This window comes from Lepidochelys kempii, chromosome 16 (assembly GCF_965140265.1).
Source record: "Lepidochelys kempii isolate rLepKem1 chromosome 16, rLepKem1.hap2, whole genome shotgun sequence".
In the NCBI taxonomy this organism is placed as follows: Eukaryota; Metazoa; Chordata; order Testudines; family Cheloniidae; genus Lepidochelys; species Lepidochelys kempii.
Window position 1 is genome coordinate 16,011,599 of NC_133271.1, and position 21,997 is coordinate 16,033,595.

At 48.8% G+C, this 21,997-nt stretch overlaps 2 protein-coding genes across 2 annotated transcripts; one reads left to right on the forward strand and one right to left on the reverse strand.

Annotated features, from left to right (window-relative positions):
* The first annotated feature begins 3,436 nt into the window (after positions 1 to 3,436).
* On the forward strand, positions 3,437 to 10,828 carry TOR2A (torsin family 2 member A). Its single transcript, XM_073313971.1, has 5 exons — positions 3,437 to 3,670; positions 4,763 to 5,028; positions 6,186 to 6,361; positions 6,700 to 6,827; positions 7,677 to 10,828. The coding sequence occupies exons 1-5, from the start codon at positions 3,535 to 3,537 to the stop codon at positions 7,919 to 7,921; spliced, it is 951 nt and encodes a 316-aa protein (XP_073170072.1). The 5' UTR covers positions 3,437 to 3,534; the 3' UTR covers positions 7,922 to 10,828.
* TTC16 (tetratricopeptide repeat domain 16) lies at positions 10,691 to 20,101 on the reverse strand. Its single transcript, XM_073313972.1, is given in 12 exon segments — positions 10,691 to 11,048; positions 11,435 to 11,577; positions 12,483 to 12,648; positions 12,771 to 12,912; positions 14,027 to 14,268; positions 14,441 to 14,655; positions 15,696 to 15,917; positions 15,920 to 16,018; positions 16,559 to 16,702; positions 17,007 to 17,097; positions 18,231 to 18,409; positions 19,529 to 20,101. Coding segments are annotated over 12 exon segments (1,878 nt in total). The 5' UTR covers positions 19,574 to 20,101; the 3' UTR covers positions 10,691 to 10,858.
* Positions 20,102 to 21,997: the final 1,896 nt, after the last annotated feature.

Sequence of the window (21,997 nt, forward strand, 5' to 3'; positions counted from 1 at the left end):
CCTCAATGGACTCATGTCTTTGGAGGACATTTTAAAATACTTTTCTATAGTGACACAAGCTCTTACCATTCAAGGTGTGTTTGTACTGATGCCCAAGTTTCAGTGGTGTCTATTGTGCCCCAAGCATTGATAGTGTTTCTTCTTTTGTTGGCATTACTTTAGAAATTTAATGCACCTGCGGCATACAAATAGAACAGTTGCAGTGGGAATAGCTTGAGGACATATCAAGTAATAGTAATTTCACCTGCTGGAGGCAGGAACGTAGTGAAGCTGACCTTGTTCCTGCTGTTCCCTCCTGGTGTAACTCCAGTTGACTCAGTGGAGTTAAGTTGATCCATTAAGTCCTAATTTGGTTAATGCAGTCCTAACAGACAAGCCAACTATAGAGGGAAAATGATAAACCAGTTCTTAAGCCCTGGTTGTAAAGAGTCTGCTTGCAACCTAAAATGTCTACATACTATGTAGAGTCAAAATCTCACCCCAATGCGTAACAGAGTTCACGTTAAGCCTTCTCACTGCACTTAGCTGCTCCTAGGGTTCCTCCTTCAGAACTGTTCAGCCCACTCCCTTGATCCTTTCTCCCCAAAGGGTCACTCCCCCCTCCCTTATCCAAATGGGGCAATGAGCCACCTGCAACACTGAGTCAGCAGAGCCCACTTAATCCTTTCCCAGCAGGAGGAGCACCAAGATCAAGGGTTAGATGTTTCAGGCCAGACTTGCAAAAGTCCCACATGTGCTCCCTCTCCCTCTCTCTCTGCCATGCTCTATACCAGTAGAGCAGTGCTTCTGTACTTCTACAAAGATAGTCTCAAATTTCATCAAATTAATTCAGGTCTTGTTTCAAGCGTGCTGTCAGGTACTCTTGTCTGATTGCCTCCTAAAGCTGGTACTACCACAGTTCAGACTAGGGGCTTTCTGTACTCATGGCCGTACCTGGCTATTGGATGACTGTGAAGTGCTACTCCTTGAGCATCCTTAAAGGCTGCAGAGCTGTTTGGGAAGCCTTTCACATGCCTTTCAAAGACCATGGGGGAAATGATCTGCGATGTACCCTAGGCACAGCAGAGGTCCTTCTGAGGACAGTGCATTCACATACCTTCAAAAGATCAGCGGGCTTCTTCTGATAATGTATTTGTTGCCTAGTGGGGACGACTCATCGCTTATGTTCAAAATCAGATGGTCCCCAGAGTCTGAGGTCCACTAAGGGCTCTTCACAACATTATCAAACAGTAGCCCAGTCTAGGGCTGGGACTAACCCACTCAGTCTTGAATGCAACATGTAGCATGTAACAGACACCTGAGGGTGTCTGGTGAAATAGAGAGAGGGTGTCATCAGCACCTAGCTCTAAAAATCTCTCCACCTTTTCATCTTCTTTGCTTTACACCAGAACAAGCCATCTACCCATCCATTCATAAATGATGATTGCTGGTTATCACTCAGCTATCCTCTGAGTCTGGCATTTTCAGCCCACTGCAGGGTAAAAACCTCTCCAGAATTTCTCTTGGTCATTAGAACTCCTGATTGGATTGTACATTTTTTTGCTTTGCTGTAATTCTGGTGACCAGAACAGCGTGTTCTGGCAGATGGTTGGATTATGGGCTCCAAAGCCAACTTAAAAATAAACCACTCAAAACCTAGGGTTTGGGGAATTCTGGTGATCCCATTGGAATTGCTGTGGCTGCTGCTGGAATGCTGCTGCTGTGATTGCGAAAGGAATAGAAGAAGATCCATGAGGCTGTGCAGGGAGAGGAGGAAACCAAGTAACAATATGTGCTGCACCTTCTGGAAAAAATTGGTGTTGGATTTAGTGAGAAGGCGCCACCTGGTGGTGCTTTTAGAGTTGCATAACTTACCACTACAGCCTATGTTGGTATAATTTATGTCACTCAGCGATGTGAATAAACTACCACCCTGAGCAACGTAAGTTAAACCAACATACATGCTTGTGTGCACAGCGCTCAGGTGAGGTAATAGGATCTTTTACATCACCTACCTTGTCTCTCTCATGTCCACATTACCACTTATGTCGGCAAAACTGATATCGCTCAGGGGTGTGAACAAGTACTGCTGAGCCGCTGTAAGGTCTCTAGTGTATACATACCCTGGGACCAACATGGCTACAACAACACTGCAAACAACTGTCAAAGTATCTTGTGGGGGGGGAAGCAGGGCAAGGGGGTAATTTACCAGTAAAAGCTGGCTGCTAAAAAGGCAACAGCCTGACACTGCCAGCCATCCGCCTGAGCTCAGGTCCCTAGAGCGCTCTCATGCCCGAAACCAACAGGCTTGCACACTCTGAGGAGTTACTGTGCTCGGTCCTAAGTCAAGAGGGGCATGCTCAGCGATCCTTTCCAGCAACCTCCTCTCTTCAGTGCTGGGAGGCAGGGAGATGGACAGGCCCCAGAGGGTGCTGCTTCAAATGCTTTTTTGTTAAAAGGAGCCTGTTTGCAATGCCAAGGCCCCCAGCTGTACAGGGCAAAATGAGGGTGTGAAAGTGCCCAGAAGCACTCCCATATCCCAAAATAGCAAACGTACCTGTGTACTAATCACCAGTCAAGAGTCTAAGTGAGATCCTCGATTGAGCCATGCAGAATGCATGTCTTGGAAGACGCTGTTAGCTGCACCCATCCATGAGTGCAGCAGCTGCTGGTTCCCCCTGTCCCGCTCCTACCATGTGGAGAAGCTTCCCTCTAGCTCGCCCCCTCATCGCTGCTCCATCTCATTTCAAATCTCAGATGAAAACCTCTCTCCTCACCCTTGGCTTAGGATTCCCACAAATGCAAGTTTGTCTGGTGGGGCAAACACATGCATCCCGACACTGACTAAAGGGGACAACAAGGTAACCTGGGCTCCTAGTTATTTTGAGACCCCATGATCCAGGCCTGAGACATTTGGACGACTCCAAAATCAGGATGATCCCAGAAATGCCCAGATCTGGTACCAACCCGCCCTGCTGCAATGCTCTCCCTCGGTTGCTGTTTCCACTTTAGACGCACTTGTGACCCCCCCCCCCCCCGCCCCAGGGAAGCCAGTGGGAATTGAAGATGCTCAGGCTGAGGCAGTAGCTGTGCAGAGCCTTTGGGATGCAGCGTGGATGACAGACGCGAAACCAGGGGCTCCCAAACTGGGCGTCACGACCCCCCCGGGGATCGCAAGGTTACTAGGTGGGTGTCACGAGCTGTCTGTCAGCCCGAGCCCCTGTTCAGTTAACCCTCCCCCTGTTTGCAACTGATAAGGGGGGGGGTCACACTTGCTGCGGGACAGGGCTCGCCAATACGAAGTTTGAGACCCACCGCGCAGCCCCACAGGAGGAATCTCCCCCCTGGGCCCTGTCCCCCGAGGACCCTGGGCACAGCCCCGCCCCCCGCATTTAGGCCCCACCCCGCCCGCTTTGGCTCCTCCCCCGCCCGCTTTGGCTCCTCCGCCCCCGAGCGCTGAGGCAGCCGCGGCTCTGGCCGTTGCTTCCCGCCCTGCCGGGAGCCGGGCCCCGCGCGGGGCAGCCTGGGAGCTGTGGTCCGGGCCGCGAGGCGGGGATGGGGGGCGGCTCCGGGCCGCTGCGGTTCCTGCTGCTGCTGGGGGCCGCGGGCTCGGCCACCCCCTGGGACCTGCGCTCCCTGCGCTGCAGCTTCTCGGCCGCCTGCGAGTGCGACTTCCGGCCCGACGTGCGCGGTGAGTGGGGGGGGCCGGGACTCGGGCGGCGGGGGGGTCTCGGGGGGGGCTCCTGAGCAGCTAGGGAAGGGGGTGGACCGGGGGAGCTGTGGAGCGGGTCATCCCGGACTGAGGGGCCACCGGAGGACGGTTCCTCCCGGGGCGGGGTGTTGGCTCCCCTGGGGTGCCCCCCCCGCCCCCCCCCCGGTGCTGTCTATTTAAGGAGCGGGTACGAAGAGTAACGTGCATTTGGTTGCTGCCCCGTGAGCTCCCCGCACCCTGGGGAGACACCAGGTCCGCCGGCCCCCAGCACAGGTGCAGAGGGCGAGATCTCAGGGGCGAGGGGGGGCCAGATGTGGCTAGTGGATGGTTGGGAAGGGCTGCGCCTTTTGAGAGTATCCTTGGAGAGGAGGTGGAAGGATGCCCCTTCTCTGAGTCCCACACTAAAACCAGTTCCTTCAGGGCTGCCGCCATACAGATGTTCAGGAAGAGTTACCGTTTTGTGTTGACTAGAGCCTGATCCGAAGCCCGTTTACTGCACCAGGCATTGAATAGCGACCCTGCTCCCTGGACAGTCCCTTCCCGTCTGTTCAGTGTTTCTGTTCACTCTTAGTTCAAATGTCTAAAGTAATGGAGCTTCCCTCTGGAGACGGACCTTTCCTCCACCCCATATCCCCTGAAATTCATCATAGTATTTCCGTCTTAACTGCATCCCATTACTCCCATTGTGAGGCCTGGCCTACCTACACTTAAAACTTTTATCAGTATGTATGTAACTTTTTGCTTAAACTAGTTATACCAGTAAAAGCTGTAGTGTGAATGCAATTACACTGCTATTAAAGTGCCTTAATGCCAGTATAGCTTTTCAGTTCCCTGAGCACTTTTATGCCGATAAAAATGCATCCACACTATTTTTACTATACTGGTAAAGTAAAAGAAGTATACTTTTAAGCATAGACAGGCCCTGAGCCAACTGAAGTTATCCCAAAGGAAGAAATATCCCCCAACCCAGCGTCTGAGGGGAGAGGGCAGAGATGGCTTCAAACAACAGCCCAAATAACATCCATCTCTTAACCCCAACACATTCTAAATCTTGGTTTGGATTCATTCCAGGTCTGGAGTGTGACTTGGCCCTGAACCTGGTTGGGCAGCACCTGGTGAGGCAACTGGTGGTGAAAGGAGTGAAGGAGTTTTTACAAAATCATGATCCTGTCAAACCTCTGGTGATGTCCTTCCATGGTTGGACTGGCACAGGGAAAACCTTCGTGAGCTCCATGCTGGTCCGCTACTTGTTCCGAGATGGGCTGCGCAGTCCATATGTCCATCAGTTCTCCCCAATAGTGCACTTTCCCCACCCTGAACAGATCAAGCAGTACAAGGTAAGAATGGAGGCTGCCTCTGAAAGCTAAACTACAAGACTGATTTCCTCTTATGATTATCTAGTCAGCCATTGGATAATATTGAGACTCTTCTCCCACCTTCCAGCACATACTGGAAAGTGCAATAGAAGCACTTGTTATAGCACCTCTTATCTGAAACTGTTCTGGTGCTTTCCAAACACTAATTAAGCCTATGGGATATTATCTCAGCTATGCAGATGGGAAAACTGAGATATAGCTAGGGCAAGTGACTTGCCCAGGGTTACACAGCAAGTCAGTGGAAGAAGTGGCCATACAACCCAGTCTCCTGATTACCAGCCCTCTGCTCTAACTACTTGATTGTACTCCCATTAACCTTGGCATTGCCCAGAATCTAAAGAAATTATGCAAGAAGGTTAGCTGACAAATACTGAATGGAGCAGGAGAACTAATGGCATTTTGGGTTTTCATTACACTGTATTTGGAGAAAAATGCGTAGCTCTCTTGCTTCCTCAGAAGAAAGAAACTTGAGTTAAAATCCTCTGTTGGAAAAAGCGCTTCAGTGAAGACTAACACATTTCACCAGAAAGTTTGTACATTAAAATATGGAATGGTATAAATATTGGACCAGCTGTAGCCTTTGTGGTGTAAGCATGTGCAGCTGCCACCAGAAGAGTCTTGCATGCTTACACGAGAACTCAATTTGGGTAAAGTATATCTTCCTAAGCGTCCATACTAATGGCTGGTCTCAGCACAGAGTGAAGGGAGAGAGAGTACATGTTCAATAATTTCTGGGGTCTGACTATTAAACTTGTGGAGCTCTTGAATTTCCCTTTGATCCACTCCATATTCTTCTTTATATGGATTTGTATTAGTAAGACTATATTAAATTAGGCAAAATTCACCATGTTGAATTAAGAGCAAAACAGTTTACCAGGGAACCTTCACAAATGGAAGTCAGTCTTGCACTGTACAAAGTTAATCCTTCTTTCCAGACAGAGCATCACAAGTGCTGTTCTAAGGAACAACAGCTTTTGGAGGTTGCTATTTCTGGCATTATTAGCCCAGGCTGAGTTTTCATGTAAGCGTAGCTCTTCGGTAGCTCAAGCTCTTCGGTAGCTCAAGCTCTTCGAACAAGTTTGTGGTCCTAACTGGTTTGGTTTGGTTTGGTTTTCCAGGAAAATCTGAAGAGTTGGATCCAGGGGAATTTGACAAACTGTGGCCGATCAGTGTTTCTCTTTGATGAAATGGATAAGATGCACCCAGGTCTGATCGATGTGATTATACCATTCCTTGGACCCTCCTGGGTTGTGTATGGAACCAACTACAGAAAAGCTATCTTCATTTTCATAAGGTAAGAGAGCTCCCTCTGCGGCAAGTATAACTGGGTTGGGGATAATTCTAATGCAATGCTACTAATTTGGTCAAATGTTAGTAAGTTCCTCCCTATTTTAATCACCCAGAGCAGGTATTTTCTGTCAGATCCATGAGATCTCAATTCATTTTAGTCTGCAAAGGTACATGGTCTCATAGTGCTTTGCCTTTTCCGCTATCTGGCAACCTCTGTAGCAGTCTTCATAGGCCAACTAAGACTGCTTCCATACTCACTGCAGAATGAGGCACTGCCCCTGCAGTACAGTACTGATGTCATGGGATAACTTTCTGGTAATTTCTTGTCTTGGTCTTGCTCAGCAACGGAGGAGGTGAGCAAATTAATCAAATGACGCTGGATCTCTGGTATGCCCGCAAGGACCGGGAAGAGATCAGCCTGCAAGATCTGGAATCTGCAGTTTCAGAAGCTGTGTTTGAAAATCCCAATAGTAAGTCTTTCCATCAACTGGGAAATGCTTTTCAGCGAGCATGTTCACCAGCCATGGGAGCCATACCCTATTTCACATAAGCCAATGATATTTATACAGTGTTTTACAGATATGTGTCAAGCTATTACCAGTTTTCAGGGAGAAGCCTGAGGTGGAGTTAGGACCTGGATGAATTGCTTTGGCAGATGATAGGAAAGTTCTGCTGTTCAAGCCTACAGAAACATTACCATGCTTAAAAGAGCTCCATTGGGAGAAGGGGCACCCACGACTGAATAGTAGGCAGATAGGGTAGTGGGGCTCAGTAAGAAGCTAATTATTAAGGGCCTGATCCTGAGAGGTACTGAGTACGTAGAGATTTCCTTTATTTCCATGCTCAGCAATTCTTGGGATTGGGCCTAACATACGTTGGTGGGTCTGAAGTATCAGTACAGCTGTTAGGAACCATGTGCTTGGAGACCACTGGATTTGATTACTTAGTGGACAACAGATGGACCCAGCTCCCTCAGTTGAATCTGGAGCAGAAGCAGATCTGTTGTCTCTTCTAGGTGCTATGACTAGAGCCCGGCAAATCTGTGGATATCCACTTTATATCCACAGATATCTGCATTTCCAACTGCGGTTGTATTGTTGACCATCTTTGTGGCTCCTGGATTGGATGCAAATCTAAATGTTTGTATCCACACAGGGCTCTAACTATGACTTCTTGGAAACCAGCTCTGGTGGTGCTGGCTTTGACATCTGATTCCTCCTAGAGGGTGGGGGCATCTCCTATGCTAACAGGGTTGAATTCCAAAGAATTGAGAGAGACTCTGAAGGTAAAACTCTTTGCCTCCCCTTTTTCTCCTGCAGATGGGTTTTGGAAGTCTGGAATCATCGAGGAGCACCTCATTGATCTCCTTGTGCCCTTTCTCCCACTGAAGCAACACCACGTGAAGCAGTGTGTGGTGAATGAACTCATCCAGCAAGGCTTAACGGTACGACAGGACATCATTCAGGCAGTTGCTGACAGCATCCCCTACTTCCCAGAGGAGGAGAGAGCGTTCTCGTCAACAGGCTGCAAAACGGTAGCCTCTCGCGTCACCTTCTTCTCCTAACCTGAGAGAAGGAATCTTTCTCCAAAGCAGTGCACAGTTGAGGAGCTGGTAAGCAGCCCTTGGAGGATAAGTTTACCCATGTACTTGCTCAGATTCAGAGGAGCAGAATTTAAGCATTCTTAAAGCTGCTGTGCCCATTAAAACAGGGATGACCATTAAGAGCAACAGATTGTGGAACTCTGATAGAACAAGTGCTGCCTCCATGCTAGTCCCACTGCTCTTCAGCCCTAAGACTGCCAGATGCAATCCTGGGAACAAAGGGCAAACTGACCTGATTCTAAGCACTTTATCAATCTGTTCTTTGCCTTGGGGGAGGGTGAACACAGAACAGCCAAGAATACTACTGTGATGTGTAAGTGGAGTTCAAAGGGGAAGAGGCTGGGATGTATCCCAGTGGCTGGGAAGGGTTCTTGGCTACTGCCACCTCCCTTTGATCACTGGAGCTGAGCAGATCTTCCCTGTTACTCTCTGGGCAGCTGTCAAGAACTGAGCAGTCAAGATTCTCTGGCCTAGCTCCAATAAATGATCTTCCCTGGGCTGCTGACAAGGGAGTCTCACCCTCTAGTGCTTTTTTAATGGCATTTTTAAACATGTATTTTAATGTGAATCTCAGTATGAAGGCCCCAATGTCCTAGAGCCTGCCATACTGCCCTGTGAACATTCTAAACAGATGGACCAGAGTCTCATCTTAAATCTCTGGGGTAAATGTTAAGAGCCAACTTTTCTCAGGTTTTCTTTCACTGTGAATAGGAGCTAGTAAGTAAGATTCCAACTGCAGTATCCCTGAGTGCATTAGCATAAGGGAGAAAAGGATGTGTGATTTCTGTTACCAGCTCTCCCCATGACTTGGGGTGTGACCTTGAGCCAGGCCCTTAACCTCCCTGGACATTTCTTCCACCACAGAATACCAGGTCGCTCCCTTTGAGTCAGTGGCAATTATTTGCATCTTGCCAGGGAAGAATTGGGAGCCACCCATATCAGTCTTTCCAGATATAAAAATAGTGATTCCTACCTCGCAGGGAGACTAGACATTAACTAATGGTTTTAAGTACCAGGTATTAGTCTTGTGCTGTATTACATTGCTGGGATGAGTGTGTCTCATCTGAGTTGTGTTGAACTGCTGAACCTCTTGCATATTATATATTAGAGGTTGTCATTCTGATAGGACACTGCTGAGAACCTGTTGTCCCTGGCAGAGCCAGTTTCCATTCCAATTCAGTGCCTCAGATGCAGCTTACTGTATCACAATTAAATGCTGCTGGGGGTAGGAAATAATTCATAGGAATCTACTTCCCCAATCTCTGCTATCACTGACCAGCACAGCACTCTGCCCTTTCACCGTGTAGCAGCTGGCTACCCAGCATACAGTGAGAGGAAACCGTGTAAGCTCTATCTGAGCAAACAGATTTGGGGCTAGGCAGAAAGTGCTCCAGGAACTCTCATGCCAGTTGCCGCAAGAAGGTCTCTTCAGTACAGCACTAGAGCAACCTGCACTCTGGTTGAGAAGGAGCCGGCGCTATTCCACTCTGTTCAGATCCTGCCCAGGATACAGCTGGACCACGATACAGATTTACAGTCAAACATTCTGCCTTTTCCAAAATGTTCATTGTTTTTAATTTAAAATAAATCTGTTGAAAAAACATGCATGAGAAGCAGTCACTTACCTCCTTTCTAAACTCCCAGTTATCTATGAGCCTGCATAATGCATTGGAACAGCTGCCTGACCTGACAAAACTAACTCAAGTAGGGACATGGAGAAATATCTACTGTCTAATGATGGAAAACAAAAGCAGTGGTCTTCCTCTGGTGTAAAAGACCAGTGAAAGGGCCATACTCAACTATAAGAAGTACCATGCATCCTCAGTGGGGGTAGCTGGAGTAGGGAATGGTGACGTCTCAGCTACTGTCTGTCAAAGTTAAACACCAAGAGAGCACTGGCATCTGTTTTCTCTGCCACGTATGTCCCTTTGTTTAAAAACCCAAAGAGTTGCTCAGGAGACCATTAAAACTGCAACAGAGATATTAGAGCAGAACAAATGTTATCTTCCACTTCATCTTACAACCAGAGTTAGCAGTGATATTTTCATCTGAAGGGGGAGACCCAGTTGCTATGGTTGTTTTTTTCCCTCAAGTTCTCATGGTCAACCTCCTCACTTGTTTTAACACTAATTGAAACTGAAACCTTTTTGTTGTTTTGGAAACCAGGTTTAGCACTCTCCTTTCCACCCAAGTCAGAGCAATTGAGGTAAGAGTTTGGGGTAGACGGGACAGGTATAACTTCACAAAACTTTCAATACGTGGCATATGTATGTCAATCACCCAGCGTGACTAGCATTAGATTAACACACCTGGTTTAAGAGTTTATCCTAATCAAAGCATTGCTCCTGCTCAGCCTGCATTCAGATTAATGCAGTGCACAGAGATGGTTCACAGCTAGTCTGCTTTCCTGTCCAAATCTTATCACTATGTAGGTAACTTAACACTAGCCCCCTTAGACGTTCACCTCTAAAGCAGCAGTATTACAAGTTTCTTGTTAATTCAGCACCCTTCTGTGGCAGTAGCTTGCAGTACAGCAAAGCCTGTAAATATAGTGACTTCCTGGAAAATAGCCTAAAATTCTTGGCAGAGCTGGCTTTCCTGCTTTGGGAAGACAGCTCCTAGGCTACCTGGACAATGGCTGGGTCCACACCTTGCAGGAGGAAAGGAGGTCTGTACAGATACCAAAAAAAAAAAATAAAGATGAGAAACAGGAGGGGGCTACAGAGGAAGTGAAGTGAGAGACGCAATATATTTATTAGAGCTGAGATAGCAGGACAGGAGTCTAAATGCACCTACTTTCCATTGAAAAACAGCTTGGTGTCTGTAACCCAGGCAGCTCAGGTGCTGTCTCTAACATGAAGCTGGAGCGGTTTTTGTACTCCGACTTTTCCTGCCTTCTCACTTTTTCTCCTCCATGACAGCTTCACTTACTTTATTCACTCTCCTTCTGGAGATAGCTATCTGCTTGTACAGTTCTTGTTCCGTGGCACAAGGGCTGATGATGCTCTCTGAATCCTTCAGGGCTCTCTCGGGCTCTTCCCTCTGAGCACCTGGTTTCTTTGGTTCATCCTCTATAGCTCCGGGTGGCCTGTAGGGGCACATGAAAGGCAGAGACCTTACTTTTTGCAGCTGCTCTGCAAAGTGATGCATGAACAGATCCCCTCAGAGAGCATGTGATCTAGTCCTTGTGACAAGATTCACAGTCTATAGAAAGATGGCAAGCTACTGTCCTTTTAGGATCACAAAAGGACAAAAAACTATCTGGAATAAATCTGTCACTCCCGCTCCCATTGAAATCCTTGCAGATTTTGTGGTTGACTTGGGTTCCGGTTGTCCTACATAACCCAAGAATAACGATACAGTACTTCTAGATCCAGGAAGTGATCAGGCTTAAAAGATTTGTATTTTGTAATCAGCAATTATTAGATCTTCAAAACAACTTTAGCAGACCTGTCCCCAGTGCCTACTCCATACCATTGGAGTTTAGCTGGGCTGTTGGAGTAGGGGCAGGCTTGAAGCTTTCTTTCCAAGATTGTTCTGGCAACCTCCGCAATCTTGCTGCTTATAATATCCTGGATGGGCTGTCCTGGAAAGAGGCTGGTTACAACAGGTAGGACCTGCTGAGGGAATGAGATCAGTTGAATGGCCAGATGTGTGCTGAAGGAAAGAGTTCTTCCTCCTTCCATCATCAGATAGGGTTGCAAGGATTAAGCTGTGCAGTTCCCATTAGAGCAGCCAAACACTTGCATAAGTTACATTAAAAATATATTCTAGCATTTATGGCCAGAAGGGACAATCAGATCATCTAGTTTAACCTACATTGCCCAGGCCAATAGCCACCCTACCCCAAATCCAACCACCAGAATTAGACCAGCGTATTACAGCCTTGAGGCATAAGCCTCAGCGTTAATTTTTTTTTTAATCCAAATGAAATCTTGCTAGTGTAGGGATTCTGGTTTTAAATTTAAAGAAATATTTAATCCATCAAAACCTTTCAGGGAGGGTGGGGGAGAATGCAATTCCTGGGAAATGAAGGACTAGTTTATACTCAAGGGCACGTAGTACTTTGTTTAGCTAGCATGGTAGGTGGATGTGGGGTTTTATTTTTCCACTCAAGCCCTGGTCTCGTTTCCTGATCGCTCTTAGTCACAAGGGGTTGCATGCTCTGAAGCCAGATGCATCATGAGCAGCTTGAAAACACAAGAAACAAGTTCTTGGTTTATAGGCAGCAGAAAAAAAGCCTCCTTAGGTTTTTAATTTTAGCAAATAAATGCTGCAAGCCCTAATCATTATTATCTGTATTACCGTAGTGTGAGGGGGAACCTTGGTCCTGGACCAGGACCCCACTGGGCAAGGCACTGTTCAGACACAGAACAAAGACTCTCTCTGCTCTAAGGAGCTTGCAGTCTAAGTGTGTGTGTCCAGGATATGGCACAAGGACTACGGGCCCAGATAAATAGGGTGTCACAGATTTTCACTACTTGGTCAGTGTCTGGCACAGGGAGTGGTGTCAGTGAGGTACCGCCTCATTTTCAGGGTCCAGCAACAGAGTTATGATCACATCCTCCTTAGCACTCATCACATCCTGCAGGAACAGGCGGCTCTTGGCCCGGTGCAGGTAATAGTGCGGCAGGCGAGGGTTGCTCTCGATAGCACCAGAGAAACAGTATACTGCCTGCTGGTACTTTCTGGGAAAAAAGATACAGGGAAACAGAAGAGTCAGGTGTGCAGACTCCCTAGGCAGCATGAGCTAGGGGGATAAGAACTCTGTCAACTGGATGTAAGGTGGCAGTGAGCCATTCCAACATACCCCTGCTTGTGCTCCTGCAATCCTAGTTCATCCAGCAACATACCAACGCGTCTTCGCAAACTAAAGTCCATCGGACTCAATTCCAGCGCCTGCTGATAATCCGCCAAGGCAAAGGTGAGCTCTCCCAGCCGGAAGAGGCAGTCTGAAGTGGAGCACACAGATTACTTTAGCAAACAGCAAGCTGAGGTCAGTATTTGTAGCAGCTATAACATCCCAAGACTCTCAAAGTCCAGTAATTGATGCGCAGCCTGTTTACTCTCTCTAGATATCTCCAAGCATATATAAAATGCAACAATAACATGTCTCTACAGTGCCTCCCATCCCAAAGGCTCCAAAAGCTCTGTACAAAGCGTAGACACACGGAAGCAACTGGAGGAACAGTGCTGTAGGAGAGCTAGATATTATTCACTGAAATGCAGCCACCTGTAGGGTGGAATGCAACAGCAGTTCAACAGTGCTTAGAAACACCATGTAGCAATCAGCACACTATAGTGGGATTTTAGGGAGGCAGAATGTAGTTTCCAGTTTGGAATTAACAAGGTGACAACCTCGACTGTTGCAAAAAGTTCTATGGGATCTTTCCTGGTGATAAATTGGATCAGATGGGAATGTGAGGGCGCAACCAAAGAAGGTGCTTCCAGTAGCACAGATGGGGAATGAGTCCGTAATAATCATTAACAGTTAGTAGTTATGCAGCACTTTCCATTTTCAAAGGGCTTTGCAAGCATTGACTAATTAATCTTCACAACCCCCCATGCAATAGGTATTAGTTACGTTTAAAAGAGGAGGAAACCAGGGTGCAGAGAAGTTAAGCAACTGACTGTGCATCCCGGAATGAATCAGTTACAGAATTAGAGATAGAAGCCCAGAGATCTAGCTTCCAGTCCCTTACTCAGACTCCACTGCCTCCCTGGTACGGAGAATGGGAGGAAAGAATGCCACGTGCAGCACCCTTCAAGGTCTCCCATTTGAGCACTGACTATGCTTTACTTATGAAATCCAACATGATTGCATCCTGGGCAGGGTAGCTATAGGCATTGTATCTCCCCCCTCACGTGTGCACCCGTACATACACAACCACATGGTTCCACCGCTGTCAGCACACTCACTCATGCACTCCCTTATCCCAAGGAACATTTCTGGTTGTTTCTAAACATATGTAAGAGTTAAACAGCTAAGCTGTGTCAGAGAGAGAGGCTACCCCAATGGGATACCCTCACGCAAACTCCATCACCACCCAGGAAGAGCCTTGCTACCTCCTCTGTTGACATAGAGTCCCTTCTCGTTCTTCTCCCCTTTCAGGGCTTTGTTGAGGAGCAGCAGCGCCTCTTCGAAGAAGCCCTGAGTATAGCAGTGCACTGCAAAGTCGTTGTACGTGAGCAGGAGCTGCCGTTGCGCCTCCATGGCCACAGCTCCCTCTTCTTCACAGAGCTCTGTGGCCTTGATGTAATCATCGATGGCTGAGTTGAAGTCTTTGAGCCTTCTGTGTAGAGTCCCTCTGCCATGAAGGGAGGGAGACAGGATTAGAGCCCACTGGTTAAGGAGAAATTAAAATGATAGGGGCGTTCAGACCCTGGAGCCAGCACGCACTCACTAGTGCGGACTCCCACTCCCCTTAGTGGGTCACAGAGAGCCACCTCAGTAAGGACTGGATACAATGGGGTCTCTACCTGAAGATTAAGTATCCTGCATCAAAGGGGCTGTTCTCTATGGCAAAGGTGATTTTGAGCAGGGCATCCTTCAAGTTTCCCTTCAAGGCCTTATTCATAGCCTGGTTCTTGGCTTTCTGTGCTCGTTTCAGCAGCCTCTGCATTTGAACCTGAGCTTCTTTGTGCTGCGGCTCCAGCGCAATGGCCTCCTGGATGTCCTGGTAACACAAGATAGCCTGGGAACAGAGGTTAGGAGAATACTAAGAACTTGCACTCTCCTCCCTCTGTTACCGAACACTTTACAAAGGGGAACTCAGGATCATTATCCCCATTTTGCAGACAGGGAATTTGAGACACAGATTTGCCCAAGGCCACACACTGCATCAATGGCAGAGCCAACACTAGAAACCCAAATCTCCTGGCTCCCAATCTGGTGCTTGTCCACTAGGTCATACTGGGCAAGAGGCAGTTTCTCTGATCTGTCTCATTCTGTCTATGCATTTGCCACACCGCTGTGAGCGGCTGATAAAACAGGAAAACAGGTGGCTCAATGGATTCTCCAGAATCCTGTCATTCAGACCCTGATTTCTAACCAAGGGCACCAGTTGTTCGTGCAGGGCAAGAGGAGTCCCGTTTCTAACAGGAAATACAAAACAGAAATAAGATCTCTGATCTCCTCAGGGTTGAGGGCACCACACTTCTGCTGAGCCAAGAAACGTGTGATCTCCCATCAAAGAAAAGTACACTACCCACAGAGTGAGGCTCTGCTTCCATCTCTCTGCCTGCTTTCTATAGACCAAGGAGGGAGAAGGCTCTGAAATGGTGTAGGATTCCATGGCCAAACAGGAGGGGAAGGTAAGAGCCCTGCCCCAGAGGTGCGGAATCCCACAGCCCAGGAGGCTGTTATCTAGAAGAGATAGAAACCATCAGTTTCTCAAAAGGAGTGAGAGCAGCTGGAAAGGTTTAGAATCATGTCTCTTGAAACCAATTTGATGCTTTATGCTAACTGATTAACCACAGAGCAACTTAGCTCTTCTCTGTCCTTAGGAAGCAATTCCATATGAAATCCATATCCAGCCTTGCACGTATGCTGTTGCTTCCCATTACTTAGGTAACTATCAATTCACCCAGCAAAGGGTTAATCCTGGAGCTGGAAGTGTTGACCCATTGTCCGGCAGATTGAGAACGGTAGCTATAGGCCACATTGGGACAGGAATGACTGTTCTGTGAAAATTTCCTGCAGCCAGCACACCCTGGGCAGAGTAGGTGCCCCTACCCGACTGAAGTGCTCATTCAGCTTGGCTCTCAGGATGTACAGATCTGGGTTCTTTGAGTCCTGATCTAGCTCTTCATTGACAAGCCGAAAACAGTCATGGTATCTGTTCAGGGCAGCAAGACAGGAAATGCTAGAAAGAAAAAGAAAGGGCATCATAAAGTACCAATGGAGAATACAGTTGTTAGAGAGGCTAGGATAAAGACATTCCCTATCCCAGTTTACCTCCTCCTGCGATAGACTGAGTTGTCAGGCTGCAGTTCTGAGGCTCGAGTGAAGGACTCTAAAGCATCCCCATAGACCTCTTGGTCAAACAGAGACTGGCCCTGCGGATTCAAATCCCACAGCACAGAATCAGTCTGACTCAGGCCACCTGCCCATTGCTCCAGGTTAACGAGAGAGACAGAGCATTCTCTCTCTCTCTCTCTCTCCAACTAATCCAGGAACGGAAGAGGAGATGCAGCTGCACTAAATACCATTCCCTCCTAGCTGGAAAGCACTGAGCATGCATGAACCCCAAATGGGACTTTTGGCTCTTCCTGTGCTGCAAATAAATTAGCATGTGGAGAGGAGGCCCCAGCAGACTAGGCATGAATATGAACAGTAGAAACATGAAACCTTTCAGAGAGGAAGGATTGGAGAGAATCCCCTATCCCCAAATATAAGTATGCACAAAGGACTCTCTCTTGGAAATCCAAGATCATGTTGACTTCCACTTCAAGTAGCATCTTCAGATTTGCCTCAAGATCAGAGGTCAGACACTAGACCCAGTATGCTAATGCTGATAGTGAAAGATCAAGGAAAGGCACGTGGCGGGGATAGGGAAGGCTGGTGCCAGCTGGTAGGGGCTATTCTGTACCCTTCACCTGCAGGTAAAGAATGAAGGCCATGCGCTCTACATATTCTTCCTTTGCAGAGGACAAGGAATACGCCTTTCTGAGGTTCAGCACAGCAGACTGGAAATCACAGAGCTTGAGAAAGGCTTCTGCCTTCTGTACATAGAACTCCACCTGCAAATGCACCCACAGACATTCCTCAGTCCTGGAGGATAACTTTCTTCCTTATCCTGTTTATCCTTTATCTGGACACATTGAAACTAACCCTTTGAGACTCATCACTGCAATCCCGCCCAGACAGATTTTAATATACGCCAATGACATTCTTCATTTGATAATCTTGGAAACGCAAGAACATTACAGGCTTTGTCCTTCCCGCTGAAGGACTCCATATCCCCATGCCATGCAAGGTGGGCTTGTAACTTCACCTAACTATGCCTGTTCTGCATTCCCCCTTGCCTAATCACGTTCCTCTTACCTGTTGGGGGTTCAGGTTAATGGCTTTGGAATAACAAATGACAGCTTTCTCCCACTCGCCTTGGGAGAAGAATGCCTTCCCTCTCTGACAGCTGTGATGAGAAGACAGCATTATGAGCTAATGCAGAAGTACATTTCCCCTCCCTGCAGCACAGCCTTTGTGACAGTCACAGACCCATGGGAGCGCTGACTCAGTTTCCCTACCTGTAAACTGGAGATAATAATTGTATCTGCAAGGGTGTTACGAGGCTTAATTCATTATTCGTTAAGCACATGGAGAGCTTTGGGTGGAAGGTAGTAGAAAAGAGGACAACTGTCTCTACAAGCACACTAGCCAGTGTTCTGAGCCTTCTCAAGATCAAAAAGGGGAACTTGCAGGACCACAGCTCTGCTAATTGACCAGCACTGCCCACCTATTGATTCTGCAGCAGACTCTGGTGACCCCACTGCTCATATGCTTAGGGAGAACAGATTCTGAAATGCAGGAACTGGGGACTACCGGTAGACACTAGTAATGGGATAAAGATGCTATCATCTCTAGGTCACTCGGTCATATGCTCCTCAGCTTGGTAGTCACTGAAGCCATCTGACGGTTGTTTGGTGGCCTCACCATATTTATAGAGTCTGTCATGGAGGTTAGAGGACCTATGATTTTCCTAGGTTTTATCCTAAAATGGGCTATGGGTGAGTGTCTCTGTTCTGCCTGTTCTGATGTGAGGAAATCAAGGGGCAGTCAGCACAGTGAAACATCAGACAGTCTTCCAGATGGCAGTTCAACTGCAGATAATCTGCCCTCACTTTTAGAAAATTACCTAGCATGGCAGCCATTTCTGGTGAAAATTCCCAGCTTAAGTTACTAGGTCTTAGTTCAGTTCCTAGAGGACAGGTTACACCATCACAGTATGCTCTTATTGGGTCCTGGCTGGCAATCTCAACAGAGAGACCAAGGACCAAGCAGGCTGTGCAGCCTGACCTCCCTCTTGCCCATAGAAGGGAACCCACCAGAGCAGGCTTAGGGCACAGTGGCTGGGCAGGGGAAACTGCAGCCCATGCTGTACCTGTTCTGAGGATAAATCAGACACCAGTCCCCCAGGACTGTCATTCCTCGAACCAGTACTAAGTAAGGTTTTTTAAAAGTTTGGTTCCCGGCCTCCTTGCAGGACGTGGACAAGAAACCAGGTGTTTGTAACAGTGAAAATGTATGAAGTGTCTGCTGGGCACTCACTGCTCCTGTATCTTTTTCTGCACAATCGCTGTCGGGGACTTCACTCCGCTGGGGTCCTTGATGTCTCGCAGAGTCTGGCTGGACCCAAAGATTTGTCGCAGGGATCTCTCCCGGAGATCCTCTTTGGACACAGCAGTCGGGAACAGCCCTTTAGTCTCTGTCTTCATCTCCAGTCGCACCTGCAGGGAGAGAGGCTGATGGTCACTCTTCCTCCCCGCCCCCCTGCTGGGGTCTCCACCCTTGGCCACCACCCCACAGCTCTAGTCCCCGGGGACCTCTGACCCCTGGTTACATCTGACCTGTCTCAGCTCCCTCTGATCCCACCCCAGCTCTGCACCTGGCACTCTCCACACCCCCTCTCCCAGCTCCCTCTGCCTCCACTGCTCTGTGCTCTCTGCCCACCCGCTCTGTGTCAGTCGCCCTCTTCCCCCTCTGCCCCCACCCCTCTCAGTTCCCTCTGCCCCCCAGCTCTGTGCCCTGTGCCCCCACCCCTCTGTTCCCTCTGCCATCCCAGCTCTGTGCCCTCTGCCCCCACCCCTCTCAGCTCCCTCTGCCCCCCCAGCTCTGTGCCCTGTGCCCCCACCCACTCAGCTCCCTTTGCCCCCCCAGCTCTGTGCCCTCTGCCCCCACCCCCTCAGCTCCCTTTGCCCCCCCAGCTCTGTGCCCTCTGCCCCCACCCCCTCAGCTCCCTCTGCCCCCCCAGCTCTGTGCCCTGTGCCCCCACCCACTCAGCTACCTCTACCCCCCAGCTCTGAGCCCTGTGTCCCCACCCCCTCAGCTCCCTCTGCCCCCCCAGCTCTGTGCCCTGTGCCCCCACCCCCTCAGCTCCCTCTGCCCCCCCAGCTCTGAGCCCTGTGCCCCCACCCCCTCAGCTCCCTCTGCCCCCCCCAGCTCTGTGCCCTGTGCCCCCACCCCCTCAGCTCCCTCTGCCCCCCCAGCTCTGTGCCCTGTGCCCCCACCCACTCAGCTCCCTTTGCCCCCCCAGCTCTGTGCCCTCTGCCCCCACCCCCTCAGCTCCCTCTGCCCCCCCAGCTCTGTGCCCTGTGCCCCCACCCCTCTCAGCTCCCTCTGCCCCCCCAGCTCTGTGCCGTGTCCCCACCCCCTCAGCTCCCTCTGCCCCCCCAGCTCTGTGCCCTCTGCCCCCACCCCCTCAGCTCCCTCTGCCCCCCCCAGCTCTGTGCCCTCTGCCCCCACCCCCTCAGCTCCCTCTGCCCCCCCAGCTCTGAGCCCTGTGTCCCCCTCAGCCCCCCCCCCCAGCTCTGTGCCCTCTGCCCCCCTGCGCAGGCAGCGGTGCTCACTTTGCTCTGCCCCAGCTCCTCCTGCGGTGCCACCGCCGTCGCCATCCCAGCGGCTGCGTCCCTCGTTGCTAGGCAGGCGGTATCCAGGCAGCTGGGGGCGGGCCCGGAGTGAGAAGGTTCCATGGCCAGGGCAGGATCCCCGCTGCGCTCGCATGGGCCCCTGTGAGCCCGGCCTGGGAGGAAGGGGCAGGGCTCGCAACAGCCCCTCCCACGCCGAGGTCATTAACCTGGGTGATGGGCAAAATCCTGGTGTCCCATCGAACTGCAGCCAGCTAGGTAGGAAGGGGCACGAACCTGCCCCTGAGCAGGTGGGCTTGTCTGATCGGGGTCAGGACGCCTGGGTTCCATTCCCAGGTCTGCCGCTGACTCGCCATGGGCGTGTGGGCAGGGCACTGGTTTTCCACCAGAGCTGCTCCACTGGTGTCTGGAGCAGGCCAGACTTTTGCAGTCACCCATGTTCTCTACCCTAGGGTGACCAGTCATCCCATTATTAGGGGCTTTGTCTTAGATATGGAATTGTAAACATCCCCACCCCCGCAGAAAAAAGTGTCCTGATTTTTCACACCTACTGTCTGGTCACCCTACTCTACCCCGTGGGATTCTGAGCCAGACTAGAGGACATGGTGTTAAACATACTGATCGCCGTCAGGAGTCTGGTTCCATTGCCAATGCAAACATTGAAAAATCACAAGACAGGCCCCAAATTATGAAACTGGTTTAAAAATTAGGAGATTTTAACACTAATATATTTGGGATTCTTTGCACTTGCCTTCTGGTTTGGGAACATTTAGAGGTCGAGTTTTCAAGCTTTTCTCCCCAACCCTGAGGGCTATAAAGTTACTCCTTTTTCAATGAAATTCTCAAGTAATAACAGGTTTCAGAGTAACAGCCGTGTTAGTCTGTATTCGCAAAAAGAAAAGGAGTACTTGTGGCACCTTGGAGACTAACCAATTTATTTGAGCATAAGCTTTCGTGAGCTACAGCTCACTTCATCGGATGCAACCGGATGTAGCTCACGAAAGCTTATGCTCAAATAAATTGGTTAGTCTCTAAGGTGCCACAAGTACTCCTTTTCTTTTTTCAGGTAATAACCTGAGTCTGGCACTTGGGGCTTTAAGATAAACACCACAAATCATAGCACAATAAAATCACAAGAGTTGCCAACTCTGAATCTTGTCTACACTAATGCTTCCACCAACTGTGGAACTATTGTAATGGTGGCTGTATAAGTACCTTAGATAAATAGATGGCAGCTGATGGGCCATTTAGACTAGTTCTATGTCTACAGAAACCTGTTATCGCTATCATTTTCCTCCATTGCTACCACCAGAGCAGCTGTTACCAGTGGTAATAGTACATAGCAATAATTGTAAGGGATTTCCAGAGTAGCTTTGTTAGTAACATACTGATCAGAGTTCAAGGATTTTTATCCTCTAATAATACTTTGTGTTTCTCTAGCACCTTCCATCCAAGGATCTCAGAATGGGTTGCAGATGTGGTTATGGCATACAACTGAGATTCCTAGGTTCTAGTCCTGGTTTTGCTACAGACTTTTGGTGTGACCTTGGACAAGTCATTTAATCTCTCTGTGCCTCATTTTACCAGCTGAAGCAGGAGAATAATTTCCTACAACAGTAGGTTTGGGAGTTAATTTCTTAAATGTATGTGGAGTATTTTGAGATGCTTGGTTGAAAAGAAGGGAGGTTCAATTAAAAAAAAATAGGAATGGGAATTAAGCCTCATTTTACTCCTTTACATCTGGATTAACCCCATGTTACAGAAACCAAAACACAAAGGAATGTTACCAAAACAATAGAACCCAGCAGTCCTGACGCCTAGATTCCAGCTCCATACTACCTCTGTATGTTCAACAGCTGTGTGGACCTGGGTTTAAAGCTGCCATTTACATCTATGATCCAAATGGGTAAAATAATTTGAGACGGGGAATCCCATCCTGTGGATCATTACAACGTGATGTTCATCCCATAGTAGTGATGGAACTTTTTTTCTTGCCCAAATGTCAACTGAGGGAGACTTTTCTGAAGCATCCTTGTCCAGTACTAGTGCCATGCAGAGTGATTGATATTGTGATACAGGGCCTTCATCCGCTAATAATGTATTAAAGCTGATTACATCATGTGACAGACAGATCGAGGAGGGTTGGTCTGACCTGCCAGCTTTGATGCAGCCTGCAGGCATGAATCCTGTGCCTGGTAGCTCTGCCAACAAGCAAGCAGTTGAAGACCCTTGTTGCGGTACATAAGTCACCAGCTCTTCCACTCTGATAAAGGGACCAACAAAGATTAAACGAAAGGGTCCCTCATAAAGGAAACCAAGGGCAGCCGGCTTACAGTGGCTGAACACTTCCGCCCACAAGAAAGATGGCCACGTCTGCAGACCACGTGGCCTACGCCCTTCCTGCACCATAATCAAAATGGTCTCACCCACCAAACCACGTGGTGTGAATCC